The 18,498-nt window shown below is 62.3% G+C and overlaps 2 protein-coding genes across 4 annotated transcripts; one reads left to right on the forward strand and one right to left on the reverse strand.

The window, feature by feature from the left end:
- Positions 1-2,761: 2,761 nt before the first annotated feature.
- Positions 2,762-6,924, forward strand: FAM110A (family with sequence similarity 110 member A). Of its 2 annotated transcripts, XM_068207756.1 has the most exons (3): positions 2,762-2,873; positions 3,931-4,026; positions 5,115-6,924. In XM_068207756.1, exon 3 carries the CDS (start codon positions 5,183-5,185, stop codon positions 6,182-6,184), a length of 1,002 nt encoding a protein of 333 aa, XP_068063857.1. In that variant the 5' UTR covers positions 2,762-2,873; positions 3,931-4,026; positions 5,115-5,182; the 3' UTR covers positions 6,185-6,924. The 2 variants fall into 2 exon arrangements, with proteins under 2 accessions (XP_068063857.1, XP_068063856.1); XM_068207755.1 differs by lacking the exon at positions 2,762-2,873 and having other exon boundaries at positions 3,888-4,026.
- A 1,739-nt stretch (positions 6,925-8,663) lies between these two features.
- On the reverse strand, positions 8,664-18,214 carry ANGPT4 (angiopoietin 4). 2 transcript variants are annotated; one of them, XM_068207761.1, is made up of 10 exons: positions 17,493-18,214; positions 13,112-13,267; positions 12,785-12,906; positions 12,248-12,480; positions 11,647-11,762; positions 11,112-11,213; positions 10,867-11,033; positions 9,968-10,098; positions 9,688-9,881; positions 8,664-9,584 (listed from the first exon to the last, which is right to left on the reverse strand). In XM_068207761.1, exons 1-9 carry the CDS (start codon positions 17,808-17,810, stop codon positions 9,721-9,723), a joined length of 1,506 nt encoding a protein of 501 aa, XP_068063862.1. In that variant the 5' UTR covers positions 17,811-18,214; the 3' UTR covers positions 8,664-9,584; positions 9,688-9,720. The 2 variants fall into 2 exon arrangements, with proteins under 2 accessions (XP_068063862.1, XP_068063861.1); XM_068207760.1 differs by having other exon boundaries at positions 8,664-9,881; positions 17,493-18,212.
- Between the last annotated feature and the right edge of the window lie 284 nt (positions 18,215-18,498).

Genomic DNA, 18,498 nt, shown 5'->3' on the forward strand with positions numbered 1-18,498 from the left:
ATGGGCAAAATGACCTCTATCCCAGTTAAACCAGTACAGAACCCCAGGGGACCTGGAAGGTGGGGAACAGGTGCAAGGTGCTGGGGAAACCAGGCGCAGGGATCTTGGGGTGGGCGCGGGCCAGCTGAAGCCATGGTGTGTCCATGGGCATGGGGACAGGGAGGGGACGGCAATTGTCCTGTGTTTAATTTGTCGGCACAAAGAGGCGGCTCAGCCGGCAGTGAGACCCTTCCCAAGGGCGAATGGCTACAGGGCAGAGCAGTTCGACGGGGTGCTGGGTGTGGGACCTCCGTGTTGCCCCTTCACGCTACTCTCCCAAATCCACGCGACGCGTGCTGCCTGCCCTGCCTGTGCCTTCTCCGCCCCCTGCCCGCCCCCGCAGCTGAACTCCCGGCCCCTCGCCCCTCCGCACCCCCGGCAGATGCGAGCGAAGACCCCGGAGCAGATGGCAACATCTGGTAGCCGAGTGGTCCCTGCCTGCGGGACTTTGCTGGGTTGTGGTGACCATCCCTCCATGAAGCCCCCTCCTCACCCAGCCAGGGCTGGGGAGCCCATCCTAACTGCAAGCCAGAGCATGCCAGGGGGTGCAGAGGGGATCCCCAGGGTGGGCACACTGCCCACGCCATGGTGGTGACAGGGTGGCAGGAGGGCATGGGAAGATTAGCAGCCCAGAAAAGCAGAGGTCTGTCCTTGAGCTCAGCCCTGGTGAGACCCATCCCCTAATATCTTCTTCCATGTGTGAGCAGTGGGGATGGTCTGCCTGGGCAGAGGGTGGCTGCTACTCCGTTGGGGGACAAGGGGACACCCTCACTCCAGGGACTACTGGCTACACTATTTGAGAGGGTATGACGCCCCAGCCCTGGGGACCTGCTGGCGGGTCTCAGCCTGGACCCTGGCAGCCTCAGCTCTATTTGCATTCAATTTCCATATGAAAGGAGCAGGTCAAGTTGAAAGTGGAAAGGCTGGTGGGGGCAGCCGGGAAGGGGCCGCTGCCGGAGGTGAGACCCCAACAAAAGGGCCGGATCCCCAGGGCCCAGTGCTTGCCTGGCCATGGGCTGCGGCCACAGCCCCACGGCAGCCGCCATCTGCGGGTCCGTGCTGCCGCCACCACCGGCCAGACAAAGGCCTTGTGCCCAGCATGTCCCCATCTGTCACCTCCCTGGCTCCCGGATCCCTGAGCAGAGACGAAGTGTGAATATCTGGGTGCAAGGCAGCATCATTCCCTCTGCCCACAGGGAATGGGGTGATGCTGGGTGCTGCGGGTGCCTCCCCATTCTATCCCCATGTTCCTTCTGGAGCAGCTCTGTAGAGCTCTTGCTGTGGAAACTGAGGCAGGAGCAAGTGGTGGCTTATCCTGGGTCAGGGCATGGCAATGGGCTGCAACAAAACACTGGGAGTTAACACCCAAGGTGAAGGGGTTGGGGACCTCTCAGCTCTGGGGATGCCTCTGCATGGGGGTGCCCACACTGCCAAGCCCCAGCCCTGCAGCTTGGCAGGTGTTGCCAGGCGCCTGTAGCTGCCTCCACCCAGCACTTCCAGGGGGGAATTGGCTGCTGACTATGTTTTCTGCTCGTTGGCAGCTTAATTTATCATCCAAGAGGTCCTGGCAGTGGCACGAGGGTGTCTGTAGAAGGTGAGAGCAAAGGCACTGCCAGCGCCTCATCCCTCTGTTCACAAACACCATCCAAGTGTTCCTGGGGCAGCGGTGGGGACGCTGCACCGGGTGCTGGAGGAGCATTCCTGCAGGAGGCTGTCCTACCGGGGCATGTCCTGGGATGCTCCCGGGGAGGGTGAGGCTTGGGGCGCTGCCTGGATCCAACGCCCCGCTCCAACGGGCCAGACGTGCCCGAGCAGCTCCTGCAGCCTCCTGCCTGCACCCGCACAGCCTCGGCACCTGTGGGGGGATGCAGCCTGCGGGCTCTGCCCTCGCCTACCAACTGGGATTTTCTAGCTGAGCCCGTTGTGCGAATCTGGGCTCAGGGCAGACTCTGTGCTTCCCTTGGCCCTTCTCCCTCCACCAGCTCCTTGTCTTGCTCCAGGAGCCGTTTGAACAATGCAGGGCTGTAACTGAGCTCCATAGCATGAGCCAAAAGCTTGATCCCTCTGTGCAGAGCTGAACGGAGATGCCAGTACCATGAGGTAGGAGCCACCCTGGGGCTGGGTTCAGGCCAGCAGGTCCAGGTGGCTGCAGGCTTGGTGACCCTGTTCCAGTCTGTCACCTCCCTTCCTGCTATCCAGTTTATTTTCCTATGCTTTGGAGTTCATTGCTACTGGGTGAGTGGGGAAACAAAATGAGATTTCCAAATCAGAGCAGGCCCTGACAACTGACCATACCAGTGATATCAGGGAATCTGGGTGTTCACAGGAAGGCTGGGAATTTCCCCAGTGTCCCTGAAGCCCTAACCCAGCACCAGGACCCTCTGCCCACAGCGAGCAGTGACATCCAGAAGCATTTTGGATTTGTCACGCTGAGCACCTCGGCCGTGTGTGCATCCAGGCTGCCCAGCCGGTACCGCGGGCTGAACCGGCACCTGGGGCGTCACCGGGCACCGGCACACTGCGTGGCGCAGCCTGGCATGGAAGAATGCCCTGTGGTTTCCATCCCATGTGAGTGCTGAGTTGCCTCGGAGGGCGTCCTCGCCCGGCGCTGACTCAGCGGCAGCCGCTGCAAGCAGAACCGCTCCAGCACCCTGCAGCTGCCATCACGCGGGAGACGGGGAGGACGTGGATGGGGAGCAGGAGGGTGGGGACATCAGGACACCATCAGGACACCATCAGGACACCATCAGGACATCCTCGGAAAGAGAGCAGGGAGAAGAAGTGTGGCAGCTGATCCTTGCCGACAAGGCTCCCACACCACAGGGCCAATCCAGGTGGGTGGCAGAGGTGGTGCTGGTCCCATGCTGGTCCAGTGCCAGCAGAGTGGGGCTGGGTGAGCCGGTGAAGGGGTCACAACCGTGTACCTCTGGAGCAGCTCCTCCAGGCAGGAGGTGACCTACCGTGCGATGTGAGCCTGGCTGGACTGCCCACCTCAGGAGGGAGAGGAGCTGGGGCCACACTGGGCAATGTCCAGAGCTCAGATCCCCGCACTCCAGCTGGGTTTGGGGCATGGGATTTTGTTGCCGAGTTTTTGGGGCTGTTCGGAGGGCGGCTCCACTCGGCTCAGCTTGGCTCGGTGCAGCCCAGCTCGGTGTGGCCGTGCCAGCCCAGTGGCTCAGCACCGCAGGAATGTGGAGCAGCAGGTTGTGCCCGGCCAGGCTGTCCGTGCTGGGGAGGGGTCCCCACGCCGGCCACTGGCGGCTGTGCTGGGGCTCCCATGTCCTTGCCCCTGCGCTTCGCAGCCATCTCCTCTGTGGCTTGGCTGAGTGTCTGGTACAAGGCTGAGCTCCAGTGCCTGACGTGGGGACATTTTCCTGCTTTGCCTTGCCTGGGGGACACTTTTGCACCCCTGTGCTGAACCGGGAGCCCTCCCTGCCCTGGGCTCAGGTACAAGGGCAGTGAAGCTAGCCACTGGCACAGGGGCGGGGTCGCACTGGACCCGAGGGGTCGGGCCGAGGGGCGCAGAAAGCTGCCCCGGGGAGGAGGCAGGAGGATCTGTGCCGGTGCTGGGACCGTTCCCAGCTGTCGCACGTCTGGCCGCCCCCCCGCAGACATTTTCCAGGTCAGGAGGCAGCATGTCCCCCCAGGCAGGGGACGAGAATGGGGAGAGGGGCAGCCAGTCTCCCCCATGGCCACTCGTCTGTCACAGCGTGTCACGGCGATGTGTGCTGTGCAGGGATCCTGCTGGGGTCCAGATTCTGGGGAATCTGGCACCCGTGGGCTGGTAGGGGGTGCAGACATGGCTCAGCTGTGGCTCAGCCACGGCTCGGCGGGGCTGTGGGTGCCGCTGGGACAGGCGCTGGGCTGCTCCCAGGAAGTTTGTGCACGCAGGTGAGCGGGTGACGGTGGCAGCTGCCTGCTCGGTGCTGCCACGGGAGCGAGTGAGGCCACAGCACACCGGCTCCGCCCTGCCCACCACTGCACCTGGTGAGTGCTGGGGCTTGCTGTCACATCCTCGGGCTCATCAGTGCCCCAAATCGGGACCCTCAGGAGGAATCTCAGAGCAGCTTGGGAAAGGGATTGGGGGAGGGGGTCTGACCCACATATGCTCCTGTGTGCCCTGCCACTGCTGAGCCCCTCTGGGTGTTGGGGCTACTCTTGGTGTGTCCACCTCTGGTCAGGGGGCTGCAGAAGGGTGTAGGGCTGGTTTGGGTGCCCTCCCCTCCCACTTTTCGCTGTGGGCGGGCTGGTGCCTCTGCGCGACCGTTGTGGCGGCTGCGCTTGTAGAGGCTGGCAGGGACCCAAGGACACGGGGTGCACAGGGCCTCACGCTGCCCCGAGCACACCGCGGCCGGGGAAGCACGAGTGGAAACCCCCGTGTACTCCACTTACTTTCCAAGGGGCTCCAGGATGAGAGCAGGGAGCCTGGGAGCAGCCCTGGAGCTTGTGAGAGCTGAGGGAACAGCAGAGGGAGTGGAGCACCGAATCCACCAGCCCGGCAGGGTGGTGGGTGAGGGAACCCTGGGCATGGCTGATGCAAGGATGTAGATGAGGCACCCCTGGGAGCAATCAGTGCTACCCTGGGAGTGGGTGATGCATGCCTGGGAGAAGGACCTGCTCCCCTGGATGTGGGCAGTGCACCCCTGAGCATGGACGATGGGCACATGCAATGCACCCCTTGAAGCAGGCGATGCATCTCCTGCACCTGCGACTTGGGCAGAGCATCAGTGAGGGGTGCTTGGCTCTCTCTGCCCCCACTCTCTCCCCAGGGTGCCCCTCGCCGGCACCGGGGCGCCCTCCCCGCCGGCGCCATTGGCCCCGGTGCGGTTTGAAGCAGGCGTGCGGCGCGGATTGGCCGGGGGACTTGTCGGGGAGGCTCGGCAGCGGCGGAGGCGTGGTGACCGCCTTCAAATAGGCAGCCCGGAGCCGGGGGCGCAGCGAGTGCGGTACCGCACAGCCTGGGCTGTCTTTGTCTGCCGCGGGGCCGGGGCGCGGGCAGGGGCAGCATCGCCGCCGCTCTCACTCCGGCCCCGCTTTCACTCCGGCCCCGCTCTCACTCCGGCCCTTCTCCGCAGCCGACGGCACCTGAGCCCCTCGCTGCCCGTGGCGGCCGCTCACCCGTGTCCCGGTGCCGGCACGGAGGATGCCCGTCGAGGCGCTGCAAGCCGGTGACACCATGAAGGGGGTGACGGTGACGGCGCCTTTCACCTCGGCCATGCCGGTCCGTATTCTCCGCAAAGGGCCCGCGTATTTCCGCCGGCACGCCGAGCCGGGGGCCGGGAAGCCCAGCGCAGTGGAGAGGCTGGAGGCCGACAAGGCCAAGTACGTGAAGAGCCAGAAGGTCGCCAGCACCAAGCAGGAGCCGGTGAAGCCACTGCTGCTCAAGCAGCCCCTCTTCACCCCCGGAGTGCGCCGTGCTGTGCTCACCCCCTGCCGCAGGGCGCCCCCGGGGCCACGCCGCGCCGATGCTGCCAGCCCGAAGACCTCCCTTGACCTGGAGATCCTCAACAACCTCATCAACCTCTGTGACAGCCCCTTCCCTAAGGCGGAGAGCCCGCTGAGCAGGGAGTGCAGGTGGCGAGCGGAAGCGCCAGAGGTGGAGGGGGCTGTCAAGCCACCGGAGAGCCCGGCCACCACCAAGCCCCCCGGCAGTGTGGCTGTGCGGAGGGTGGACGTCCGTCCCTGTGGAGCTCCGCGGAGCCCAGTGACACCTCTGCCTGCGTCCCCCATCCCAGCTGGGCTGCCTGTGACCCCGTCCCGGAGCTCACCCGCCCGCCCGGAGAGCGCCCGCCGGCAGCCGCTGCTGCACCGCTCCAAGTCGGACCTGAGCGATCGGTTCTCGCGGGCCACCGCCGACCTGGAGCGCTTCTTCAACTACTGTGGCCTTGACCCCGAGGAGATGCAGGACATGGGGGCTGAGCGCTTCGCCCGCGCCAGCTCTGACATCGTGTCCCTCAAGTTCCACAGCGTGAGCACGGCCAGCTCGGAGGGCGGCCACTCGCCACCCAGCGCCGCCACGCCGGAGGGACGGCCGGCGGAGCGCGTGCCCTACGGCATCTCCATCATCGAGCGCAACGCCCGTGTCATCAAGTGGCTCTACGGCCTGCGCCAGGCCAGGGAGCCCCAGCAGGTCTCCGATGTGTAGCAGTGCCGTGGTGGGCACCGGGGATGGGTCGCTCATAAGCGGGCAACGCTGGATGGGGACAAAGCGCTGGCTGTGTCCTGGGAGGAGCAGGGACCTCTTGGTGGTGACAGGACCCTTGAACTCAGCCCTGCTGTGCCACAGCATCATGGGCCTAATGTGGCCAGGGACCCATTGTCAGATCCCTGTGCCACCACTGTGCCAGGTTCCTGCAAGTCCGTGGGAAGGCAGAAGACTCGTGTCCCTGGGTGTGTGGCTGGTCCTCAACACCCAAAAGGCCTCGTGTGGCTGCCCTGCCTGCACTGCTGGCAGCTCCTGCCTGTTCTGCTCCTCACCAAGCACCTTGGGGTGGGGTGCAAGGGGCTGGTTCCCCCTGCACGGAGCAGGGACACTGCACCGGTGGAGGAGCTGCCCCCTTGCAGGCTCCACAAAAGGGGTCTCACTGCCTGGGGTGGTGGCCACATCCTGGTGGTCTCATCTTATTGCTGAAGAAAAGCCTGGTGCTTTGAGGTGTGTGGGGGAAACCTGACCCCCTGTTTCAAGCTGCCCAGGGCTGTGTGTCTGTGTGAGTGTCTGCAGATGCCTGTGTTCCCCTTCCCGGCTGCCAGTGGGCAAGAAGCCCCCACCATGCTGGGCCTGGTATTTATGAAGACAACAGTTCCTCTTTTCTACTCTTTTCCTTATGTTTGATCTGTAAATAATAATTATAATGCAACCAGTTTTATTAAATGCCTGTGTTTTGGAGGCTGTGTGTTGTCTCTTGGGGCGGTGGAGGTTGGGATGGGACAGGGACTCTTGGGGTGCTGGTAGCTCTGCAGGGCTGTGGGTGCTGAGTGGATGGGTGCTGGAAGGGAATCATGGGTTCCATACTGCAGCGTGCCAGCGCGGGGCCCGGCAGGCACGGCAGGGCGGCGGTTGTGTCAGGCAGGTCCCGGCAGAGCCCCAGCTGTTGGGATTCCCCTCTGTGCCATGCACCCTCCCCTGCCTCCTTCCCTCCCTCCTGCAAAGCTTGGCCAGGTCCCGGCTCTCCAAGAACTGGGAGATGAGGGCGGCAATAGCAGAGACCTCCCAGGTGGACTGGGATGAAAGCTGGTGCAGGAAGCGCTTTGAAGATGAAAAGCACCCGTGTGTTCTCCCAGGGCAGCCTGACATGACACCGCAGCTCTCCCGGCACCTCAGGTGCCACCTGTGCCCTGTGATCCCCATGCTCCTGATGTGTCCCATGCAGGCAGGTGTCTGCTGGGGAAGGTGACATCAAAGCCACCAGCAAGCACCTGCACCCAGGGACCCCACATGAACCTGGGCCTGCCGCTGCCTCCCTTCAGTGGCAGCCCCCCAGCAGCTGCTGGCCAAGGCAGCACCACGGGCCCCTTGACTGGGGCTTCCATCCAGCACTTGGGGTCCCCAGAAAAGCTGTCATAAAGAAGAATTTACCACCCCAGCTTGGTTTCTGTGCTGTTGTGTGTCCACACAGATCCCCTGCTTAGGGTGCAGGATCCACATGACTCCTGATGGATTATTGTCGGGTCCAGCTGCCGGGAATGCAGAGGGCAGGATGTGGTGTCAGGACGTGGTGACAGGACACGGGGATGGCATCTGGCTGTGAGTCAGGCTGATGAAGTGCTCTGGGGAGGACACGCACACCCAGGGGATCCTTAATGATGGCACATGGGGCACTGGGTGCCTCCCCAAGGAAAACACCCCGGAAACCAGAGGGTGACAGGGACCCCGGGCAATTGCCTGGGGACAGGCTTTGCCCTTGGGGAAATCTCTGAGGGAACCAGATCCTGGCTGGTGGCTGGGACCGGCTGTGCTGCCGGATTCCTCAGCGTGGTGTGTCCCAGGGCTCGGTCTAAATTTGTTGCTATTGCTAAGGAGAAGGTGGGGGGTGGTTACCAGTTCCCAGCCAGGCAAGGGCTGAGCAGCCACATGTCCCTCAGGTGCTGCCAGTCCTTGGTACAGCTCTGGTGTCCCATGCCCTGCATGAATGGGACCTGACATGGCCATCCAAAGCCCAGTGTGCTCACGTGTGCATGATCCTGTGCATGCAGGATGTCTGTGTGTCCATGTGCACATGTGTTTGTGAGCAGTATTTTGATGTGCACACACAGATGCACACACAGCAGCCTTGTTCCCAAACCAGGAGTCTCCATCCGACCCCCACCCATGGGACTGCCAGCATGAAATCCCAGCACAGACACGTTCAGATGCCCCAGAATGCCCCCCCGTTGCATGTCCCCACTGGGGACAGCAGGACAGCCCCACACTCCCTATCGCTTTCCCTGGCAGCTGCTTCCCGGTGGCTCCGGTTTCGTGGGGAGCGCAGCTGAGGCCATCAGTTATTTCCAGGGAGGAGGGACAGCCGGGGAAATGTCCATCACCCTCACCCTCTGTGCTGAGATTCCCCATGGGTGCCCCATGTGCAGGCAGGAGGTGCAGGCAGGCAGCCAGGACAGAAGGAAAACTGGCAGCACTGCCCCCCGTGTTTTCCATTTTTTAATTATTCCCCACTGATGAGCATCTTCTGGAAGCGCCAACAACGTCACGTGCTTTAATCAGCGTTAATTAGCGGGTGCCTCGGGACAGTGATGAGGGCAGGCAGCAGGAGCCCCCCCGCTGCTGCGTGCACAGCCGGTGTCGGTGCCAGCACCCAGCACCTCCCGCCTCCCAGACCCTTTAACCCACAGCCCCCTCCCCACCCATGACCCCCCAGCCCCTTCCTGCCCATCCTGGGGCCCTGCCAGCCCCTGCCACTGCAGTGTCTGCTCCCAGCAAGCGCCTTCCAGAACTGGGCCACTGGTCATCCCAGGACTGGTCCCCAAGAAGGTCCCCAAGGATACCCTCTGCTCTTTGTGTCCTCTCTGAGAGCAGGAGAAACTCAGCTCCATTCTGTGAGGAGCAGTGCCTGTCCGGCCATACATGGGGACAGTGGCTCGGGCCATGCTTAGAAGGGGACAGCCTGTGGCCCTCTGCATGGCTGTGTCTGAACGAAAGGTGAAGGAGGGACACCACCAGCCCCCACGCTTATCAGGATTGCTGTCCCATCCAGCTCCTCTAATCCTGCAGGAAAGTGGGATGGTGGGGGATTTACAATATCCAAAACCAGTGAAAAGGCAAAGCCCCCAGCATGTCTGGGGTCCCTTTGACTGTACATGGTCCCGGGGGTTCTCAGAGCCCCATCACTGGGGGGATTCTTGAAGCTCTGTCCCCAGGACAAAACCCTGAGGCCCAGCAGAATTTTGGGGAGAGAAGCTGAGGTGAGATCAGAGGGTTTCCATATGCTGGAGTCCACTTTGGCAGGTCTGGCTTTGTCCCACTCCAGCTCCTCCAGCTCCAGCTCCTGCAGCGCCCTTCAGCCCTGCCCACGGCTCCTCCAGCATGGCTGTGGTGACACTGCAGACTTCTGAAAAATGGGATAAACGAGAATAAAAAATATACTCATGGTAAAGGTTCCCTGCAGCAGGTGGGGGCATTTTAGCCGCTCCCAACCATCCCTTGTCCCAGACTTCTCTCTCAGTGCTGGCACTGCCGCAGGCACGTTAGAAGCTGGTGGGCCGGATCATCATGCGGGTGCCCTTCAGGGAGTAGCTGGGTCCCTGGAAGTGGTGCCAGCGGATGCCATTGAGCTTGCGGATGTTGTTCCGGGCTGGGTAGTAGATGCCATTCAGGTTGGAGAGGCCACAGGCATCGAACCACCATCCTGTGGGAAGGGAGAAGGTTGGGAAGGCGGCATCGCAGGCTGGCACCCACGGGTGCTGCATGGGGGTGTCCCCCTACTCCACTCACCTCCCGAGAGCATCTGGGCACACTTGCAGAGACAGTTGTCATTGTCGGCGTCACGGGTGCTGAATTGGGTGCCCTGCAGTGCCAGGCCACTCTGCTGCCCAGCAGTGCCACTGTAGTCCTGCAGCGACAGCCTGTGCCCAGCAGGAACACAGCCACTGTCACTGCCGGGGGGTCACAGAGCCCCCAGCACTGCTCAGGGGCTGCCACGAGCTGAACACAGCACAGAGGGATGTGGGCAGAGATCCTGCAGTTCCAGCTTGGCCTCCTGTCCTTAGCCCCCAAGAGTGGGGGTTGTGATATTCTGGGGCAGAGAGGACCCCCAAGTCTCCTCCAGTCCTCTTGCTGGGGGCCAGCTCGGTGCATGCATGGGATGGATGGTGCAGGGGATGTCTGGGGTCTGGTTCCACCTCCAGCCCAGCAGTGAAGGCCCCCAGCTGCTTTTCACCCTCCTGCCCATGGTCAGGAGCACATGGTCATGGCAAGCTGAGCATTAGGAGCACAGCACACCTTTGTGGACATGGACAGCCTGGGGATGCCCAACGCCCCTGGGAATGCCTGGTGGCCGCACCTGTGTCACCTCCCTTGCGCAAACAAAGAGCCTCAGTGCAAGTGCCCAAGTTGCTTCCACTGGGATGGCAAATCCCACTGCCTTGATACAATTTTATACATTAAAAATCTACTTCTCAGAAGCCCAGGGAGAGATGAAACTGTCACAGCAATGTGCCTGGCACCTGGCACCATAACTACACCAGGACAACCCAGTGAAGCCCCAGGCGATCCTGCACCTCCCTGGGGCACCACACCCAGCCCTTCCCCCTGGCCACTGCTGCCCACAGGGCTTGGGGGCAGTCAGAGATGGGAAGTGCTGGGTGGCTCTTCCCACAGTGTCTCTCCCCTACCTGTAAAACTGCCGCTCACTCCCCAGCTGGAATTTCCCATAGTGGGCATACACCTGGCTGCCCTCCCAGTCCTGCAGCTCGACCCGCAGGGCGTAGGGCACCCGGCTGGTCAGCAGGTGCACGGCCTCATTCCCCAGCCAGTACTCCCCCGACGCGTCCCCGAAGCCCTGTGGAGCAGTGGGGTGGGTGAGTTCAGGGTGCCTGGGGGGCCCCCAGGGTGTCCCCCTCCCTGGTCAGGCACACACCTGCTTGTACTCCCTCCAGCTCCTCTGGAAGCTGAGGCTGCCGTTGGCACGGAGCTGGATGATGGTCCAGCCCCCTTGATCCGTCTCCATGTCACAGTATGCCTGCAAGGGGAGTGAGGGACAGGCTGGGGGTGGCTTGGAGGGGGCAGCCAGGTGCACCCTGCCCGGCTGGGCAGCTCAGTGTGGGTGCTCTATGGGTGCTAGAGCTGCCTGAGGGGCTGACGAGGGTGTGCTGTGCCCAGTGCCTGGCTAAGGGGTCTCTCCTCCCTCCATGGCTGTGGACAGGGCCTGGGGTCTGGTGCTTACAGGTCAGGGTGCCTAAAATCAGTTTTATGCCCCCACTTGGAAGGCTGTGCCAGTCCTGCTTTCATCCCATGGGGGCTGCCTTCACCCCTGTGCAGCCCCCAAGGCTGGATGGGGTAAGGAAACTGCCCTGGGATGTGCCAAGCAACTGGGATCTGGTGTGGGGCTGGTGTGCACTGAATGGGCAACACTCCAGGGTGCGGCAGGGAAGCCCCCTCTGGACTGTGCTCACCTTTTTGGGCTCGCTGAGGTTGGCAATGTGCAGGGTGTAGATGCCACTGGCATGGATGCCCGCCCGGCGCACCTCAGCACAGTCCTGGAATTGCTGCTCCTGCCCAGGTGACGTGGCTGTGGCAGAGGGGACAGTGAGAAGGCAGAAACCGTGATGGTCCTGCAGCCCTGCCTGGTATTGCTGCTCTTCTCTCTTTGGATGCCTTTGTGCTCACTGATTACTTTTTATCTTCTGTGTCATCTCCTGAGGGCTGAGCAAGGCAGCTGCGCCACCAGAGCTGCTGCCAGCCTAATCCCCGGGGGTTTGCCATGGCTGGGAACGGCATCAGGCTATGGACCCACCCCTTGGGACTGCAAGCTCCTCCTTGGTTGCAATGAGTGGATAATTTTCTAGTGTAAGGAGTTCCTGCCCGTGGCAGGGTGTTGGAATGAGATGAGCTTTAAGACCTCTTCCAACCCAAACCACTCTACGATTGAATGATTCTATGATTTTTGAGGTGAAGTCACTCAAGCTGAGCAGACCACAGGGGGCACCCTGGCACGCTCCTGGGAAGACAAGGAGCTTTCCCACAGCCTCCGCTCTGCCCGCACACCCCGCTCACCTCTGCCCTGGGAGACGAGGCGCATCAGGCTCTGGACAGACTGGAGGAGCTGGAGCTGCTGGCGCTGGAGCAGGCTGGCGTTGGCGCTGGCAGCCAGCAGCGTCTTTTCCATCTCCTCGATGGTGCCGCTCTGCCGGCTCAGCAGCCGCTGCAGCTTCTCCTTCTCTGAGCGGGCCCCCGCCAGCTCCGCCTGCTGCTTCGTTTCCATCTCCAGCACCCGCACCTCCAGGATGCTGGGAGTGGGATGCAGCGGTGATGGGGTGGCAGAGCGGTCCCAGCGTGTCTGCAGGGACCCACTGCTGTCCCCATCCCCTGCTGCACCCCCTGAATTGTACCCTCACTTCTGGGATGTGCCTGTGCCCAGCCAGGGGAACCCAAAGCCCAGTGGCCGTGCTGGGGCTGTGCAACCCCCTAGGGACCACAGCCAGCACCTGGAGGGGTTCAAGCCCTCTCAAAGTGCAGTGTGAGGTGGGAGACGCCAGCCCCCCATGGCTGGTCCAAGGGCTGTGGGGGTCCCTGAGTCACCCCAGCCCCTACTTGTTTCTGTTCTGAAGCTTGTGGATCTCATTGGTCTGCAGCAGCAGCTGCTTCTCCAGCTTGGTGGTGGACAGGGAATTCTCCTGGAGCTGCATCTCGATGCGCCACGTCTGATTCAGCACCTGCCTCGGGAGCAGAGGGGAGTCTTGGCATCAGCAGGCAGGGCCACACCACACCTGTGGTGTCACCGGGCTGGCCGGTCTCTGGCACACAGCCCTGGTACCTCCACCACTGGTGCATTAAACCCTGTGTCACCTCAGGGCATCGCTTTTATCTGCAGACAAAGCGTGCCTGTGTTTGCCAGGGTGGCGGGGACATGTGCCGTACCTGGGCCTCCACGTCGGTGAGCTTGCGGCTCTGCTCGGCGCTGCGGTTGAGGAGGGAGCTGCCGATCTCCAGCATGGTGGCAGTCTGGTTCTGCACTGCCGTCTGCTGCAGCTCCGCCATCTCCGGCTTCACGCTGCTCTGGATGTAGCTCTCCAGCTGTGCAGGGAAGTGAGGATGCAGGGGGTCATTTGGGCACCTCTTCAGGTCCTGTCTCAGCATCCCAGCTGAGCCTGGCACCGCTGGGCACGGCCCCCAGGCACAGCCCTGTGTCTCCACAAGGCTTGACCCACCTCAGGGACCTTAGAATCTTATCAGAGGACAGAGCGAGCTGAGCTGCTGCAGGGGAGGCTCCTCAGGCATCATCTGCCAAGATTCCTGGGCTGTGGTACCAGCTGGGGCCTGGCATGGGCTTCTGTGTGCCCAGGTGTGCTGGCGAGCTGGGGCCGATGCCCAGCCAGGGTTGTCCGTGCCAAGCAGCCAGGCAGGGAGTGGCTGGCACTGGCATCAGCATCAGCTGCCAGCCGCCAGCCACTGGGGATATGGAGGGTGAGGTGGGTGTCCAGCACCCGGGGCTGCTCCACCACGTGGAAGTGCTCGGGGCTGGGAAGAAGCTGGCTGCGAACACAGCTCGGACACAGCTGAGATGACGCTTCCGCTTTCCCAGCCCGCGGGGGAGCCGCCTTTCCCAAAGGCTTTGCTATTTCTGGCAGCCCCGCCATGAGGTTCCCATTCAGCCCCTCCCCAGGGCGATGGCCTCGGTGGGGGCACGGTCCCTCGGCGGGGGCCACAGGGAGCGGAAGGGGCCGCGCTGCCGCCCACGCTGGGAAAGCAGCCCCAGAGAGCAGCAGGGACGGGGGCTGCCCAGCTCCCTGCATCCCACAGATGCTGCTTCCCTGCGATGCCCAGGTCCTGCTCCCTGCCTGAGCTCCTCAGTGGTGCGGGCAGAGCCACACATCCCCCTGCATCTTGTGGGGTTGTGGACCAGAATCAGCAGGGTTGGGATGCTGCTCTCTGGGCAGGGTGGAAAGCAGGCAGTGGTGCCGGGATGTTCTGCCCCATGGTGGGAATGCAGTGGTGCTGGGATGCTTGGCACGGTGGCAGGCAGGCGGCAGTGCTGGGATGTTTGGCATCATGGAATACCAGGATGTTCAGCAGCATGGCAGGCAGCGGTGTTGGGATACTCAGCGTGGGAGTGGGGCCGGCAGTGGGCCAGGGCACAGGGCTCTGCACTTGTTTGGCATGATGAAATCTCACTGTTCCCTCCTCCTCCGCACCAGGCAGTGGCAAAACCATCACCCCACTGTGAGCATCCATGTGGGGCAGGAGGGTCTCGGGGCAGGGAGGTCCCAGGGCTGACCATCCCAGCCAGCATTGCCTGCACCCGTTTCCCTGGGGATTTTCCCTCCAGGAACATGCTCTCAGGGAGGAAGCAGGGAAAGGTCGGAAAGCCGCGTCTGGAAAACATTTCCCCGAGCTGAGGGATTACTGGAGAGTTTCCCTTTAACCACGTCGTTAATCTTGTTGCTTCACAGGGCTTGGGGAGGCCTTTTCTCCCTCTCAATCTTGCCCTTTTTTTTTTTTTTTTTAAATAAACATATCTGTGAGCTGAGGGCAGAACATACCCACAGAAAAGGTCAAGCTGGCACGGGGAAGGCTGAGAGCCCTGCAGATGGAGCCCTGGATCCTGGCCCCAGCAGCTCCCTGGGAGCTGGAGTGGGGCACAGTGTCCCCAGGCATGTCTGGCATAGGGGACACAGTGGGGCAGGCTCTGAGCCAAGGACAGGGAATCCGGGATCTCCCCTCCTTCATCTCATGGATGCTGATGTGAGCTGGGCTCTCCTGGTCTCAGAGACTCATTTTTCTACCATGAGGGCAGAGCCACTGCGGGAAAAGCTGTGGTGCTGTTTTGGTCACCCCAAAACATCACCGTGGAGCAGGAGGAAACTCAGCCACTCGCTGTCCCCATGCTGGGATCCCATTGCCCACAGCTGGATCATCCTGTGCTGCCTTCTTGCAGCCACATCCCTCCCCTATGCCCCAGTTCCTATCCTGCCCTGGCATTTCTAAGCATTTCACAAGCACCAGCTCAGGAATCCTTGAGGCACAGGTGGGTGGAAAACCCTTCACCTGTTCCCCACACCGCTGCACACATCCCAGGGTGAGCAGCATCAGCCCCTGTGCCTCAGGCACCTGCCAAAATGCCACTGCCTTGCTGGAGACCCCTTCCCACCCCAAGTTCCCCCCCAGACCCAGCGGCACCATCAAGTGTTTGTGTTTGAACTAAAATGAATTCCTCCTGCGACAGAAGCAGCTGATGTGTCCTTGTGTGCTGGGTCCTGGCCATGTCCCCACCAAGGGGTGCTGAGTGGGGAGGGTGGGCCAGCCCCCCAGTGCCATGGATGGGAGTCCTGGGGAAGGCCAGTGCTGGAGATGCCTGAGGGGACCTGGAGAACCTGTTGGGTGCCAGGAGACCTCACAATTTCTCAGCATCCTGCAGGGCTCCCCATGCCAGGGCAGAGCAGACGGGGATGCAACGTTGTTTACGATCTGTCCCTGAACCCAATGCCTCTTTTGAGCCCTCATTTGTTTGTTCAGGGCTGGAGTCTGACCAAAACAAGCGTTCTTGGGCAGCTCTGCTGAAATTTGGGAAGCTGAGGAACAACAGCAAAAAACATAGCTGCAAGCTGCCTCTAAAAGGAGAGAGACATGCTGCAGGATGGAGCTGGATTGGATAGGGTGGGGTGGGATTGTTGTGATGGGATGGATGGATGGATGGATGGATGGATGGATGGATAGAACAGGATGGCAATGGGCATGGGGATGGGGATGGGGATGGGGATGGGGAAGGAAGGGGGCACTGGCTGCCCAGTGCTCCACTGCCTTGTGCTCCTTGGGGCTGTGGTGAGGGGCATTGCTGCCCACTGCTGCCCAGATGTGCAGTCCCACTTTGCCTGTGGCTGTCTGCTCTGGACAGGGCCATGTACACCTGTGGTGGGACCCTGGTCCCCTGCCTTGCTTGGCCATACAAAGGCTGCCCTCATCCCAAGAGCTGGCCTGGGCACACAGGGCACAAAGACACCAGAACACAGGGACACCAAGGCAGAGATCTGAGGACACAGGGACCCCAGGGCACAGGGACCCCAGGACTTCTGTGCACCCAGCGGACCCAGTAGGTTCCACAGTGATAGAGATTCAGTACCACCAGCCAGGTTGTCACTGGCCCTGCTGACCCCTCTGCAACACTCTGGGCTGGCTTCCAGCAGAGCCACGGTCCAACATTTTCCCAGCTCTTGAGGAATTTGTTCTCTAAAGATGGCTGAGGGGACAAGGAACATCGTCCTGCACGTCCCTGCTGCCTGCACTGTTTCCCCACAGCCAGGGTGGCTACCCAAGCAGCATGGCTGGCACAGGCCATCCCCGGGTCCCCCACTCAGTGTGTTGGCCCCATCCTGATCCCTGAGTGCTGCAAGGGCTCGGCACGGGGACATCACCCAGGAAATGGGACTGCAGAGGCACAGGTCCTATTACAGCCTGGTGGGACACCACAGGACACACATGTGGCTGTGCTGGGTAGGTGACAGCTGGGGACAAGCCACTTCCCCTCCTGTCAGTGCAGGTACCCAGTGTTCCTGGCATGGGCTGTGGGTTCAGGGCCCCCCTGGGACGTGTCCCTTGGGATGAGCTATTCCTGGGTCTGACGCAGGCAGTCGCACTCAGCTGCTGGGGGCTCCAGGAAGGAAATGCTGCTTCCTGCCTCAGGCATTGGGGACGGGGCAAGCCAGTGGGGGCTGGAGGTGGCAACCCTGTGGGTACACAACCCCTCTGGTGTGGCACCCTACTGCTCCCACCGTGCACCACCCACAGGCCACCCAGGAGCCATGGGTCCCACACAAAGTCTCACCAAGTGCTGGGAGCTTTTGTAAAGCCTGTAGGAGGTAAAAGGATTCAGCTGGAGAGATTTTGGTGGCCCCTGCTCTTGGGACCCTCTCCCTACCCCTGGCCAAACCCCTTCCCAGTCTCCTCGCCCAGAACTTGAAATGCAGATCCCCAAGGGATGCTTGGCACGGCTAACCCAGCAAGGACCATGAGGAACCCTATGGCAAGGATGGACAGGGAATACAGCCTCAGTGGGAAGTGCTCTGGGTGAGTGATCTGCAGCACCCACAGAACCTGCAGCACGCATGCCCTCCATGCAGACAGTGCTTGATTCCAGCTGCACACCTGCAGAGAAAAGCTGACCTGGATGCTCAGGTGGGCACAGGCCCCAGTGGCCACAGCTGTGCCACAGGGATGCTGCATGAGTGGTGCTGGACACAGATCCCTGCCCACACCACCCCGCTGCTGGTTCCCCCCCACACACCCCCCACATCCTACACCCTACCTTCAGCAGCCACTGGGTGCTGTTCTCCAGGATCCTCTCGAGGTGCCGCAGGCGCTGGGCAGCCCCGTGCCCCGCGGTGCCGGCCGGTGAGTCCCGCTGCAGCAGCACGTTGGCCGGGCCGGGGACAGGGCCGGGGGCGGCTGGGCAGGGCACAGGGTCGGCCTCGGGCAGCACGAAGGTGTAGCTGCAGTGGCCGTGCTGCACGCGGTGGTAGCGCCGGCGGCCGCCGCCCTCCAGAGCCCGGCGCTGGGCTCCGGCAGCGCACAGAGCCGTCGTGGCACAGGTCAGGGCCACGAGGCCGAGGCTGAGCGCCCGCATGGCGCGGGGGTCCCCGCGGGGCCGGGGTGCCACGGCGGGGGATGCGCCGGCAGCTTGCTCCGTGCGAGGATGGGTCAGTGGGCGCTCGCCGCCGCGTCCAACCGCGGCGATTTCGGCATTTCCTCCCTCTGAGCCGGCGCTGGCCGCCCCGGCCTTTTATCGCCAGCCCTCGCAGGGGGGAGAGGGGAGGAAAAAAAAAAAAAAAAAAAAAAAAGAAAAACAAAGGAAAAAATCTGTTTAAAAACAATACTTCTATCTTTTTTCTTTCCTCTGAGTCCACTGCGGGGAGATCAAGTTTCACACGTGATCTATAAATGTCTCTCTCTCACACACACTCACACACCCACAGTCGCACACGCAGCCCCGTCCCTCCCCCGGGCGTTCTCTGCAGAACTCACTGCACGTCCCGGGGTGGACAGCGCCACGGCAGCACCGAGCCCTCCCACCCCCCAGCCCTGCACCCCGCGAGTCCCCCCGATCAGCACCCGCTGGGATGCACCACACCCAGGCACCCCCATCCCAGGCAGCACAGCTCCCTCCCCATGTCCCGGCTATTTATAATGCCAGCGGGAGCCAGGCCTGGATTTCGCTGCTTTGGCCATGGGATGAGCCCGTGGGGACCAGGAGGAGGGAGGGCTGTGTCCCAGGCAGAGCTTGGCAGGACACAGCCAGACTGTGCGTGCCCAGA

The sequence above is a fragment of the Anomalospiza imberbis genome, chromosome 17 (genome assembly GCF_031753505.1).
Source record: "Anomalospiza imberbis isolate Cuckoo-Finch-1a 21T00152 chromosome 17, ASM3175350v1, whole genome shotgun sequence".
Classification (NCBI taxonomy): domain Eukaryota; kingdom Metazoa; phylum Chordata; class Aves; order Passeriformes; family Viduidae; genus Anomalospiza; species Anomalospiza imberbis.